The sequence below is a fragment of the Trachypithecus francoisi genome, unplaced genomic scaffold (assembly GCF_009764315.1).
Source record: "Trachypithecus francoisi isolate TF-2019V2 unplaced genomic scaffold, Tfra_2.0 Lachesis_group3, whole genome shotgun sequence".
Classification (NCBI taxonomy): Eukaryota; Metazoa; Chordata; class Mammalia; order Primates; family Cercopithecidae; genus Trachypithecus; species Trachypithecus francoisi.
This window is the reverse complement of record NW_022681468.1, coordinates 44,301,049-44,314,511: the sequence shown is the minus strand read 5'-3', so window position 1 is coordinate 44,314,511 and position 13,463 is coordinate 44,301,049. Positions and strand designations below refer to the sequence as shown.

General features: G+C 35.7%; 1 protein-coding gene across 2 annotated transcripts in view; it reads left to right on the top strand.

The window, feature by feature from the left end:
• Positions 1 to 13,463, top strand: part of MNAT1 (MNAT1 component of CDK activating kinase) — a 244,754-nt gene that overhangs the window by 142,029 nt on the left and 89,262 nt on the right. For both annotated transcript variants that reach the window (XM_033187826.1, XM_033187825.1), the window contains one exon: positions 9,372 to 9,493. In XM_033187826.1, coding sequence (XP_033043717.1) covers positions 9,372 to 9,493 — 122 coding nt within the window. The remainder of the gene's footprint in view (positions 1 to 9,371; positions 9,494 to 13,463) is intronic.

Here is a 13,463-nt window from a genome sequence, read left to right as displayed (position 1 = left end):
TTCCTGTAAGTGGAATCCTATAATATATTGGTCCTTTGCATCTGGCTTCCTGTAGCATAACGTTTTTGAAGTTCATCCACGTTGTAGCATGTACCAATATTTCATTCATTTTTATAGTTGAATAGTAATAAAATTCAGCATATTGTGTGAATATTCAATAAAGGAATTCATATTCATACTATATGAATGTACCACCCCATTTTATTTATCCATTCACAATTGGTGGACGTTTAGATTGTTTCCACTATTTATTTGGCTGCTATTAATAGCTGCTGTGAACATTCATATACAAGTCTTTGTGTGGTCATATGTTTTCATTTTTCCTGGGTAGATAAGTGGAATTACTAAGTTGTAAATTAAACTTACTTGTTACTTTAAGAAAAACTACTGAACTAATTTTTAGAGTGGCTGCATCATTGTATACTCTCATCTGCAATGTCTGTGGATTCCAGTTTCTCCACATCTACACTAACACTTTTTATTGTCTGTCATTTTGGTTATTGTCATTCAAGTGAGTGTGCATTTAGTGTGCATTTTTCTGATTATTAGTTATGTTGAGCATCTTTTCATGTGCTTATTAGCCATCTGGTCTTTTAAAATCTTTTGCCACTTTTAATTGGGTCATTCTGTCTTTTTATTAGTCAATTCTAGGAATTTTTTTTTTTTTTTGACACGGAGTTTCACTCTTGTTGCCCAGGATGGAGTACAATGGCGCGATCTTGGCTTACCGTAACCTCTGCCTCCCGGGTTGAAGCGATTCTCTTGCCTTCACCTCCTGAGTAGCTGGGATTACAGGCGCTGGCCACCATGTCCAGCTAATTTTTAAATTTTTAGTAGAGATGCGGTTTCACCATGTCAGCCAGGCTGGTCTTGAACTCCTGACCTCAGGTGATCCATCCACCTCGGCCTCCCAAAGTGCTGGGATTACAGACTTGAGCCACAGTGCCCGGTGTCTAAGAATTCTTTATCGGTAGTATTCTGAATTTGATCGAATTATAAAATACGTGACTTGCAAGTATTTTCTTCTGGTCTGCATATTATCTTTTTAAAATTTCCTCTTTGTATAAGTATGCTTTGCATTGGTATAAAGGAATACCTGAGACTGGGTAATTCATTAAGGAAAGGTGTTTATTTGGCTCATGAGTCTGCAGGCTGAATGAGGAAGCTTTTACTCATGGTGGATGGCACAGGGGTAGCAGGCACACATGGCAAGAGAGAGAGCAAGAGAGAGAAGGAAGTACCTCTTAAAAACCAGCTCTCATGTGAACTAATAGAGAATTGGCTTATTACTGAGGAAGCGCACCAAGCCATTCATGAGGGCTCCAGTCCCATGACGCAAACCCTGCCACTAGGCCTCACCTTCAACATGAGGATTACATTTCAACATGAAATTTGGAAGGGACATGCATCCATCCTACATCTCTCTTCTACCTTTCCCTTTCCTGTTTTTCCTGTCTCTGTTAATCAGCTCTCTCTGGTTTTCACATTTTGCTTCCCACCTCAGCTACACCAGATTGCTACCAATTCTTGCAGTCTTAATTATAATTATTATTCTTTTTTTTCTCTTCCCCCCCATTACTACTCAGATCTAGATCATATTACTTTAACCTTAATCACTAAAATAGCTACAGACTTAACCTACTTGATTCTAGACTCTTCTTTCTTTGGTGCTATTATACTTTTCTTTGCTATAAATACATATCCATTGTTTTTCAAAACTAACAAAGATTCTGTGATCTATTTTAAACATTTTATAATGAAAAATTTCAAAAATAGCAAAGTTGGAAAATAATACAATGAATACTCATATGCCTAATATCTACAGTCAATAATCTGTAATATTTTGGTATTACATCTCTCTCTCTCTCTCTCTCTCTCTCTCTCACACACACACACACACACACACACACACACTCACGCACATTTTTTTCCCTGAACCGTTTTAAAGTAAATTACAATTTCCATGAAATTTTACTTTTAAATTCTTCAACTGGCATCTCTCACTGACCTGTTCCTGCATAGGACATTCTCATACATAACCATAATGCCATAATCACACCAAACAATTAACAGAAATTCTCTAATATAGCTTAATACCCAGTCTATATTCAAATTTCCCCAGTTGTTGCCAAACTATTTCATGGTTGTTTTTTCCCTTCCAAATTAGTACTGAGTCAGTGACTCTCACTATGTTTATTAAACGTCTTAATTCTGTCTTAATCTTGAATAGCTCCCATCCCACTCTATACTTTGTCATCTTTATTGTTGTTGTTTCTCATTATATTGACCTACTGAAGAAACCAGGCCACTTGTCTTGCAGTATGTTTTTTCTGATTTTTTTATCTGTGTTATTGTTCAATAATAGTTTTTTTATAGCCATAAATATATACCAATTTTTATATCCATTTTGGACAATTCAGAAAATAGTGCAACAAAGATAAATAATTTCATCACCTAGGGATACTTTTTCTTTAGTTTTCTTTTGCATTTGCAGATTTACTTCATTTTATTATGTTCTATTTGAGATGAGATCTTGCTCTGACACTCAGGCTGGAGTATGGTGGCACAGTCACAGCTCACTGCAGCCTTGATCTCCTGGGCTCAAGTGATCCTTCTGCTTCAACCTCCTGAGGAGCTGGGACTACAGGTGAACACCACTATGCCTGGCTAATTTTTTTTTTTTTTTTTTTTTTTTGTAGAGATGAGGTCTCACTGTGTTGCCCAGGCTGGTCTCAAGCTCCTGGGCTCAAACTATCATCCCACCTTGGTCTTTCAAAATGTTAAGACTACAGGCATGTGCCCGACTCTTAGGCAGATTTTAAAAATAGTTTAGATCATAATGATCATGTACTTAACATTTTATTAATTTCTCTTTAAACATGATTTTAAATGGCTACACACTGTTTTATGTTATAATTGAACTGATGTTTACTTAAACTGATGTTTACTTATTGATTGAACATTTAGTTTCCTTTTAGTTTTTGACAATATAGACAGTGATGAACAGACTTATGAATAGGAACTTGATTATATTTCTGATTGCTTTCTTATAAATTATTACAGGTGGTATTACTAGGTCAAAATATGTGAAGATTTTAAAGGTTTACTAAATTGCTTTTCATAAATAAAGCAATTCCATAGTTTGCTTACCAGCAGTGTATGAAAGCAGCTTTCTTCACGCTCTCTTGTCATATTAAACATTATTTGTTTATAATTTATTTACTAATATGCTGGAGATAAAACATTCTGACATTGTTTTGACAGTTTTTATTTCTTACCCATGTGAGTTCAAACTAGCCTTGGAGTCTTTTCTAGCTGTGATTTAAACTATCTATACTGATTCATTCTCTGCCCACCCTTCTTTCCCTATGTACCTGTCTCTGCTCAGGTTTACTTATTGTCTCAGGACACAACATACTGCTGTGGTAATATTGCTATCCTTCCCATTGCCTTGCTTTTGTAGACTTTGTCCTCTGAGGTCTAGTGCAAGTTGCACTGTTTCATTCTTCCATCTTTTATTGATTCTTCCTCTCGATACTCTTTTTCTTCCTATTCTGTCTTTTTCTTCCTCTTGATAGTCTATCTTTTTTTCTCTTCTGTCTTTTTCATTCTTCCACCTTTTATTGATTCTTTCTCTCGATACTCAATAGCACTTAAGTCCATACCATTTGGCACCCAACCAAATTTAATTCAAATATAACTTAAAATTAGTATATCGTGCACTTTGATTTCTTTAACTCGAATCCTCCTTTCTCTGATAATTTAAAATAATATCTATCACCCTTACTGTTTGGGTGGAAATATCACCAATAACCATTTTTCATCTAAAAAACTTTTAAACACCGTTTCCCCCCCAATCACTTAAAACCCTTAGTACTTTCTCATGTGACCTGTTAAGCCATTATCTGCTCTGTGGGTGATTTTAAAAATTTAAAACACATGTCAATGAGTGTAAGTCATTGTTCTCTAAGTTCTGCTCCAGCTTTAGGTTTGAGAGCCATGGCATCTATCTCACATGAGTTTTTTCTGAGAGAAGGATAGATGGAATGTTAGAAGGGCAGTTTGTGTATCATTTATGAATTTTACCTTATCGTTGTTATGGCAAACAGAAAGAACTACCACTGAGTAATGTTTATTTCTTTCAGATGTTACAGTTTTAAAAAATACTCCTTTTTGAGCCTATGGTATTTTATGTACCTGAGCTATTAGAATTTATATAAAAAATTGGGTTAAACCACCTAGGATTTACTTAATGCCATTAAAACTTTTAAATTAATCATGATTATATTATTTAAAAATAGGATATTGAAAGGCAGTGTGTGGAAACTGCACTGGGCAGGAATCGAGAGATCTGACTCTATGTGACCTTAGAAAAATTTACATTTTGAGGATAATAGCTTCCATATCCATAAAATGAAGGTGTTAGGGGAAAAAAACACAGGCTTTAGAATCTGACAGACTTGGCTTTTAATCACCAAACTGCCATTAACTACAGTATGATCTTGCTCAGTCACAATATCTAACCCCCATTTCCTCATTCATAAAGTACGATTAATAGTACTTATTTCATAAAATTATTATGGATGCTGAGATATGCATACAAAACCCTTTAGCATAGTGTCTAGCACAGAATAAATAATGTTAACTCTTCTAATTCAGTGACCTTTTTGGCTGTTGTAAGTGATGTCTCCACAAACTTCAGAGAAGACTTTGAATTATAAGATATTGGCCGGGCGCGGTGGCTCAAGCCTGTAATCCCAGCACTTTGGGAGGCCGAGATGGGTGGATCACGAGGCCAGGAGATCGAGACCATCCTGGCTAAACTAACACTGTGAAACCCCGTCTCTACTAAAAAATGGAAAAAAGAAAAAAAAAAAAAAAAAAAACTATAGCCGGGCGAGGTGGTGGGCGCCTGTAGTCCCAGCTACTCGGGAGGCTGAGGCAGGAGAATGGCGGGAACCCGGGAGGCGGAGCTTGCAGTGAGCTGAGATCCGGCCACTGCACTCCAGCCCCGGTGACAGAGTGAGACTCCATCTCAAAAAAAAAAAAAAAAAAAAAAAGATAACATAACTTTAGTAATTTGAGTGTTGTTGCTAATATTTAGGTAATGATTAGTTTTAGTATGTTGTTTTCCAGTGCAATTATTTAAGAAAGCTTGTCTTTCTTGAATATTATCTTCCTTGGAAGGTAATCCAGCTCTCGAAAATACCCATTCTGTGTGAGCCTTTCTGGACCTTGCTCCCTAATTTCTGAAATGCAAACGGAGTATTGGTGAGACTGTAAGTGTACTTCTTTAATTGTCACAGTAGTTTTCCTTTCCCTCACTTACCCTCCTCTCTTTCATTCCTCTCCCCTCCCTTTTACCCCCATAGCTAAAACATGTGACACCAATACTGGACATTTTGTATCAAATGACAGGAGAATTTGGTGTCTGACAATTTTTGAAGAAAACACTTTGAAATAGGGATGTCAGAACAAGTCTCAAAATATCCCACTCAGGCACTGTCTTCTAAACCTGTGCAATGCTCTCTGAATCATTGGTCTGAAATTGTATTATTCTGTGATAGTATAAGATTTAGCTTGACAGTTCCATGTTTATTTAGAAAGGCTGTGGAACATGGAGGTTAGGGGTTAAAATAATATGAATGAAGTTTCTGACATTACACTTTTTTCCTCTTTTTCCTGCGTATTTTAATTCTAGCAAAGCAAATGAGGAAGTTAGAATATCCAAAACTCATTTTTAAAAATTGTGGTAAAATACATGTAACATAAAAAGTTCATATTTTAATCCCTTTTAACTATACTTTTCTGTGACATTAAGTACATCCATATTGTTGTGCATCTGTCACCACCATTCATTTCCAAAATTTTCTCATCTTCCTCAACTGAACCTGTATCCATATCCCATGTTCCTAGTCTGTGGTAACCACTGATCTACTTTCTGTCTCCATGAATTTGACTACTTTGGAACCTTCTATTAGTGGAATCATATAACTTTTTGTCCTTTTATGCCTGGCTTATTTCATTTATCATAATATCTTCAGGTTCATCCATGTTGTCATATGTCAAAATTTCCTTCCTTTCAAAGGCTGAATAATATTCTATTGTATTTATGTGTATATATACACCACATATTATTTATTCGTTTATTCCTTGATGGACACTGGGTTGCTTCCACCTTTTGGCTACTGAAAATAATGCTGCTGTAAATATGCATTGGTGTACAAATATTTCTTTGAGACCCTGCCTTCACTTTCAGGTATATACCCGGAATCCAGCTGCTGGATCATGTGGTAATTCTGTTTTTAATTTTTTGAGGACTTGCCATACCGTTTTCCACAGCAACTGTGCCATTTTACATTCCCACCAGCAATGCACAAGAGTTTCAGTTTCTCTACATCTTCACAAACACTTAGCATTTTCTGTTTTTCTTTTTAATAATAGCCATCTTAAATAGCCATGGGTGTGAAGTGGTCCATGGGAGTGAAGTGGTATCTCACCGTGGTTTGATTTGCATTGCCCTAATGACTAGTGATACTGAGCATCTTTTCATATACCTATTGGCAATATGCATATCTTTTTTTTTTTTTTTTTTTTTGAGACAGAGTTTCACTCTTGTCACCCAGGCTGGAGTGCAATGGCGAGATCTCGGCTCACCGCAAACTCTGCCTCCCGAGTTCAAGCGATTCTCCTGCCTCAGCCTCCTGAGTACCTGGGATTGCAGGCATGCGCCACCACGCCCAGCTAATTTTGTATTTTTTAGTAGAGACTGGGTTTCTCCATGTTGGTCAGGCTGGTCTTGAACTCCCGACCTCAGGTGATCCGCCCGCCTCAGCCTCCCAAAGTGCTGGGATTATAGGCATGAGCCACCACGCCCAGCCGCAATATGTGTATCTTATGTGGTGAAATCTCTATTCAAGTCCTTTGCCTGTTTTTGGTGAAGTACTTTTGACATTACAGTGTCAGAGATGCCTATTACAATGTGCCTGTAAACTAGCTAGAATGATGCTACATGCTGTTGAACTTGTTGAAGAGAGAAACTGTAATCCAGGTGCAAGCATCTTCAATGGTTGTTTCTCACTGCTGCAATTGTATTTTATCACTTTTAAGTCATGACTTTTACCTTTTTTTAAAAAATAAAATAGATAATGTGTACTGCGCATCCAACTTAGTAATTTAAGGGAAAAAGGAAACTAAGGGATATAACAACAAAAAATTTGTAAACTAAAAGTTAGAGGAATTAATAACTGCAAGAATGGTTTATAAAAAGTTATGAAATAAAAGTAATAAAACTGTATCAAGAAAAATAAGAGAACTATGGTTAAAATCAGAAAACAAAGACTGTATAAAGTGTAGGTATTTTTATAAATTAGAATTCTGTGTCCACATGGATTATAGATATGTAAATCTCAATGTAATGGTATATAGCTGAGTGGCACTTTATTTTGCTCAAATATAATCTGTAGGTTCTTTGTATTTTAGTTATCCAGTAGTTCTTTCTTCTCAGAAAAATACTCAGAATGGATGTTTTCATCCAATTTAGTTTTCAGCATAAAATTTTCTTATTTTGTTTGTGTATGTATGTGTGATATGAAATAAATACACATAAAGTTAGATTTCATGTAAAGACTTCAGAGAATAGACATTTATGTGACAGCTTTGCAGAGAATAATTTTATTAATTTTCTTTCCTAATTTGAGCTTTCAAAAAAACAAAACAAAACCGATTACCAGAAATGTCAAAGTAGTTTAGTAAAAATAGAAAAATGTGAGGCTAGACTATGCTTGTATACAAGGGGACTTCAAAAAGTTTGTAGAAAATGGAATTAAAAGATAAATATAAAAAATATAAACTTTATTTCTCAACATAAGCTCCATCAGGAACAAGACACTTTTGTAAGCAATGATACCAGGCATTTAGTTCATCCCTAAATAACTGAGGGTCCTGGGAATTTAACTATGTCAGTGAAATATTTTTTATTATTATTATTATTACTGAAGAAAAATGGGTTCCTTTTACAAATTTTTTGAGGTTAGGAAACAAAAAGAAGTAAGAAGGAGCCAAGTTGGGACTGAAAGGTGGACACCTAATGATTTCCAATGAAACTCTTGCAGAATTGCCCTTGTTTGATGAGAGGAAAGGAGCAGGAGCATTGTCGTGGTGAGGAAAGGACTCTGGTGAAGCTTTCCTAGGTATTTTTCTGCTAAAGCTTTAGCTAACTTTCTCAAAACACTGATAATAATCAGCAGATGGTATTGTATTTTGGTCCTCCAGAAACTCAATAAGCAAAATGCCATGGGTATTTTGAATAGTGAGTTTTTTGAATTGTTGCTATGACCTTTACTTGTGACCAGTCCACTTTTGCTTTGACTGGACTACTTCCACCTCTTGGTAGCCATTGCTTTGATTGTGCTTTGTCTTCAGTACTGGTAAAGGCATGTTTCATCTCCTGTTCTTAGAAGAAAGGCTTCAGGATCTTTATCACATTTGTTTAAAATTTCCACTGAATGCCCTGCTCTTGTCTGCAGCTGATCTGGGTGCAACAGTTTTGGCACCCATTGAGTGGAAAGTTTGCCCAACTTTAATTTTTCAGTCAGAATTGTATAAGCTGAACCAGTTGAGATGTCTCTGGTGTTGCCTATTGTTTCTGCTCTTAATCACCAGTCCTTTTCAATTAGGGCAAGAACAAGATTTTTTTTTTCCTCGCAAATTGATGCAGATGGTCTGCCACTGAGGACTTCATCTTCAACATTTTCTTGTTGCTTCTCAAGATGAGTTATCTATTTGTAAGCTGCTGATTTCTTTGGGGCATTGTCCCCATAAACTTTCTGTAAAGCATGAATGATTTTGCCATTCTTCCATCCAGTCTTCACCATAGATGTTTGTTCTTGTTTCAATTTAGTAGAATTCACATTGCTCTGATAGGAGCTTTTTTCAAATGGTTTTATGCTTCTTCATGCCTGAAACTAGGGGCTGTTCAGACAAGTTATTACAAGTTAGTACAAGTTTGTTTTGGTGCAAACGTTTTTAAAATCCATGCATAGTTTTTTAAATAATATGTATTTTGCATAAAGTTTTTGAAGTCTCTTGTATTTGATGACTTCTACCATTGACATTGAACAACTGTACTGTTTAACGCTAAATTTGAATTTAATGATGGATTTGGTTTTCCTCTTTTAAATCATGTGTAAATGACTATTAATTCTATTATGTGAGTTTCAGTTATGCAATGCATTGTACCCATGGAACAGCACAACTAATGGGTAATACTTCTAATGTGAGGAATTTAGTAAATCTTTAAAATGGTTATAAATAAGTAACAACATGAAAATAATATTAAGAAGTATTAACTTCCTTCATTTTTCTAACAGGGTCAACATATTTCACTGGCACCTATTCACAAGCTTGAAGAAGCTCTGTATGAATACCAGCCACTGCAGATAGAGACATATGGACCACATGTTCCTGAGCTTGAGATGCTAGGAAGACTTGGGTATGTGTCCTAAAGAACTTTACATTGAGGAGCTGATATATGGGACTTCCTGCTGTTCTTAACTGACATGTTAACTTTCTTAGATTTTCCGTTTATAGAACTTTTTTTACTGTTTTGTGAAAAACGAGCAGTACTTAATACTAAGTTGTTTTATTTTTAGTACATTAATTTTTCTGTGGACTTGTTAGGTCTCTTGAGATTGAACCTGGAGTATATTAGTTCTTTTTTAAGTCTCTCCTTGGCAGCCATATTGAAATGGCTGTTTATTTTCAGTCATGAGTGTTTTTTTTCTTTTTTTAGAGAAATTGCAGCTTAATTTAGTTAGTAGTAAGCCAATAAAAATATGAGTTGGGCTCCTTGCCGTGAAAAAGGGTAGATTTACTCATTGTGCACTGTCTACAGTGAAACTACATTTATGAGTCATGAGCCATGAAATATATTTTGTTGAAAGGTATAATGTAAGGCTGGCCCAGTGGTTCAACAGTCATATCATATATATCCATTCTGGAAATGAACCTGGGATCCTGGCTTTTGTGAGGGATGGAGAGATGGTTATAGTCTCTCTCATGGGAGCAAGTGGATATTTGTATACTTGAAAAGTGCAGGCACAGATGTTGCTAGATGGAGCAAATCATTTCTTGGTCTCATTTTAAAATGTGAACTATTGAATGAAAGGCTGATCCAGAAACTGTTGTTGCTTAACAAAAGAAAATAGTGGAAAGAATATAATATTTAAAAAAAAAGGGGTACATCAAGGCCAAGCAATTAAAAAGCAATAGAAAAAGTCAGAGACCCCAAGAACAAAAACAAAAAAGATGAAACAAATAATAAAACCTTCAAAAACAAAACCAAAATCTGGAACATGTTGTATAGTATTTTACATGTGAACATCAAGGCTCCAAGGCAAAGTTACTATTTAAATGATGTTTAATATCTTAAGGCTAAATTTTATTTATTTCTTTATTCTCTTAAAGTCCTACAGCCTACAACCATGAAGCCAACAGGATGTAAAACAACCTAAAACCCCCTTTGAGATAACAGATTTATTAAACAATTGTCTTAAATGCTAAAATTGAAGTTTGAGGAGATAGACAATAGTGTGTTTTATAATGTAAAAAGTTATATGTGATGTAGACATTTATTTCTTATCTCTTACAAAGAGCCAGAATTGTGTATCTTTAATATAAATTTACCTCAAAATCTTTACTTTCAATGTCCGTGAAGTTAACGTGTTTAAAATAGTACTCCTCTGTTACTGGGTTTTGCATTTTCCAATAATTTTGTCAAAATTATTCATATACAGATTTTATTATGTTCAGGTAGCTTTCTTCTGTTCCTAGAATGTTGAATTATTATTATTTTTTTTTCTTGAGACAGAGTCTTGCTTTGTCACCCAGGCTGGAGTGCAGTGGTGCAATCTTGGCTCACTGCAACCTCTGCCTCCTGGGTTCAAATGATTCTCATGCCTCAGCCTCTCGAGTAGCTGAGGCTGCAGGCATGCACCACCATGCCTGGCTGATTATTGTATTTTTTGTAGAGACAGGGTTTCACCATGTTGACCAGGCTGGTCTTGAACTCCTGGCCTCAAGTGATCTGCCCACCTTGGCCCCCCAGAAGTGCTGGGATTACAAGTGTGAACCATTGCACCCAGCCCATCTTTTAATATACTGAATTCAGTTTGCTGGTGTTTTGTCAAGGATTCTTGCATTAGTGTTCATAAAGGATATTGGCTCATAGTGTTTTCTGGCTGTATAGAAGTATAATTTAAAAAGAAAAATTATATATATTTAAGATAGAGAAGATATTTTAAAATTAATTTTTGTGGGTACATAGTAGGTATATATACTATGGGCTACGTGAGATATTTTGATACAGGCATGCAATGCGTAGTAATCACATTAAGGTAGATGGTATATCCATTACCTCAACATTTATTCTTTGTGTTACAAATAATCCAATTATATTCTTTTAGTTATTTTCAAATGTACAATTAAATTATGATTGACTATAGTCACCCTGTTGTTCTATCAAATACTAGTTCTTGGCCAGACACAGTGGCTCACGCCTGTAATCCCAGCTCTTTGGGAGGCTGAGGTGTGCAGATCACTTGAGGTCAGGAGTTTGAGGCAAGCCTGGCCAACATGATGAAACCCTGACTCTACTAAAAATACAAAATAATAGCTGGGTGTAGTGGTACGCACCTGTAATCCCAACTGCTGGGGAGGCTGAGGCAGGAGAATCACTTGAACCCAGGAGGCAGAGGTTGCAGTGAGCCAAGATTGTGCCATTGCACTCTAGCCTGGGTGACAGAGTGAGACTCTGTCTCAAAAACAAAAACAAAACCAAACCAAACAAAACCAAAAACTAGTTCCTATTCATTCTTTCTAACTATTTTTTTCTACCCATTAACCATACTCACATCCTCTCCCACCTCCTCACTACCCTTCACAACCTCTGGTGACCTTCCTTCTACTGTCAGTTCAATTGTTTTAATTTTTAGCTTCCACAAATAAGTGAGAACACGCTAAGTTTGTCTTTTTGTGCCTGGCTTATTTCACTTAACATAATGACTTCCAGTTCCATGTCTGTTGTTGCCAATGACAGGATCTCATACCTTTTTTATGACTGAATAGTACTCCACTGTGTATATGTACCACATTTTCTTTATTTAGTCATCTGTTGATGGACATGTGGATTGCTTCCAAATCTTGGCTATTGTGAACAGTGCTGCAACAAACATAGGAGTACAGATGCCATTTTGAAATGCTAATTCCCTTTCTTTTGGGTATATACCCAGCAGTGGGATTGCTGGATCGTATATTAGCTCTATTTGTGTTTTTTGACAAACCTTGAAACTGTTCTCTGTACTGGTTGTACTAATTTACATTTCCACCAACAGTGTACAAGATTTTCTTTTTTCCACATCCTCTCCAGTACTTGTTACTGCTTATCTTTGGATAAAAGCCATTTAAACTGGGATGAGATTATATCTCGTTGTAGTTTTGATTTGCATTTCTCTGATGATTATTAGTGATGTTGAGCATTTCTACATATGACTGCCATTTGTATATCTTCCTTTGATAAATGTCTATTCAAATCTTTTGCCCATTTTTAAGTTGGATTATTACATTTTTTCCTGTTGAGTTGTTTGAGTTCATTACATTTTCTGGTTAATAATGCCGTGTCAAATGGGTAGTTTGAAAATATTTTCTCCCATTCCTAGGTTGCCTCTTTGTTCATTGATTTCTTCGCTGTGCAGAAGCTTTTTAACTTGATGTGATCCCACTTATCTATTTTTGCTTTGGTTGCCTGTGATCGTGGAGGTGTTCCTCAAAAAATCTTTGCCCACTCCAGTGTCCTGGAGTGTTTTCCCAATGTTTAATTTTAGTAGGTTAAATAGTTTGAAGTCTTAGATTTAAGTATTTAATCCTGATTTGGTTTTTTTATGTGGTGAGAGTTAGGGGTCTAGTTTCATTCTTATGCATATGGATATCCAGTTTTCCCAGTACCATATTTTGAGAGACTTTCTTTTCCCAAATGTATATTCTTGGTACTTTTGTCAAAAATGAGTTCACTGTAGATGTATGGATTTGTTTTGAGATTCTTTATTTTGTTCCATTGGTCTCTGTCCGTTTTTATGCCAGTACCATGCTATTTTAGTTACTATAGCTCTGTAGCATTTGAAATCAGGTAATATAATTCCTAAAGTTTTGTTCTTTTTGCTCAGGATAGCTTTGGCTATTCTGGGTCTTTTGTCATTCCATATAAATTTTAGGAATTAAAAAAAATTTTCTGTGAAGAATGTCATTGGTATTTTGATAGAGATTGCATTTAAAATCTGTAGATTGCTTTGGGTACTATGGCCATTTTAACATTATTGATTCTTCCAATCCATGAACATGGACTATCTTCTGTGTGTGTGTCCTCTTCAAGTTTTTGCATCAATATTTTATAGTTTTCATAGTAGAGA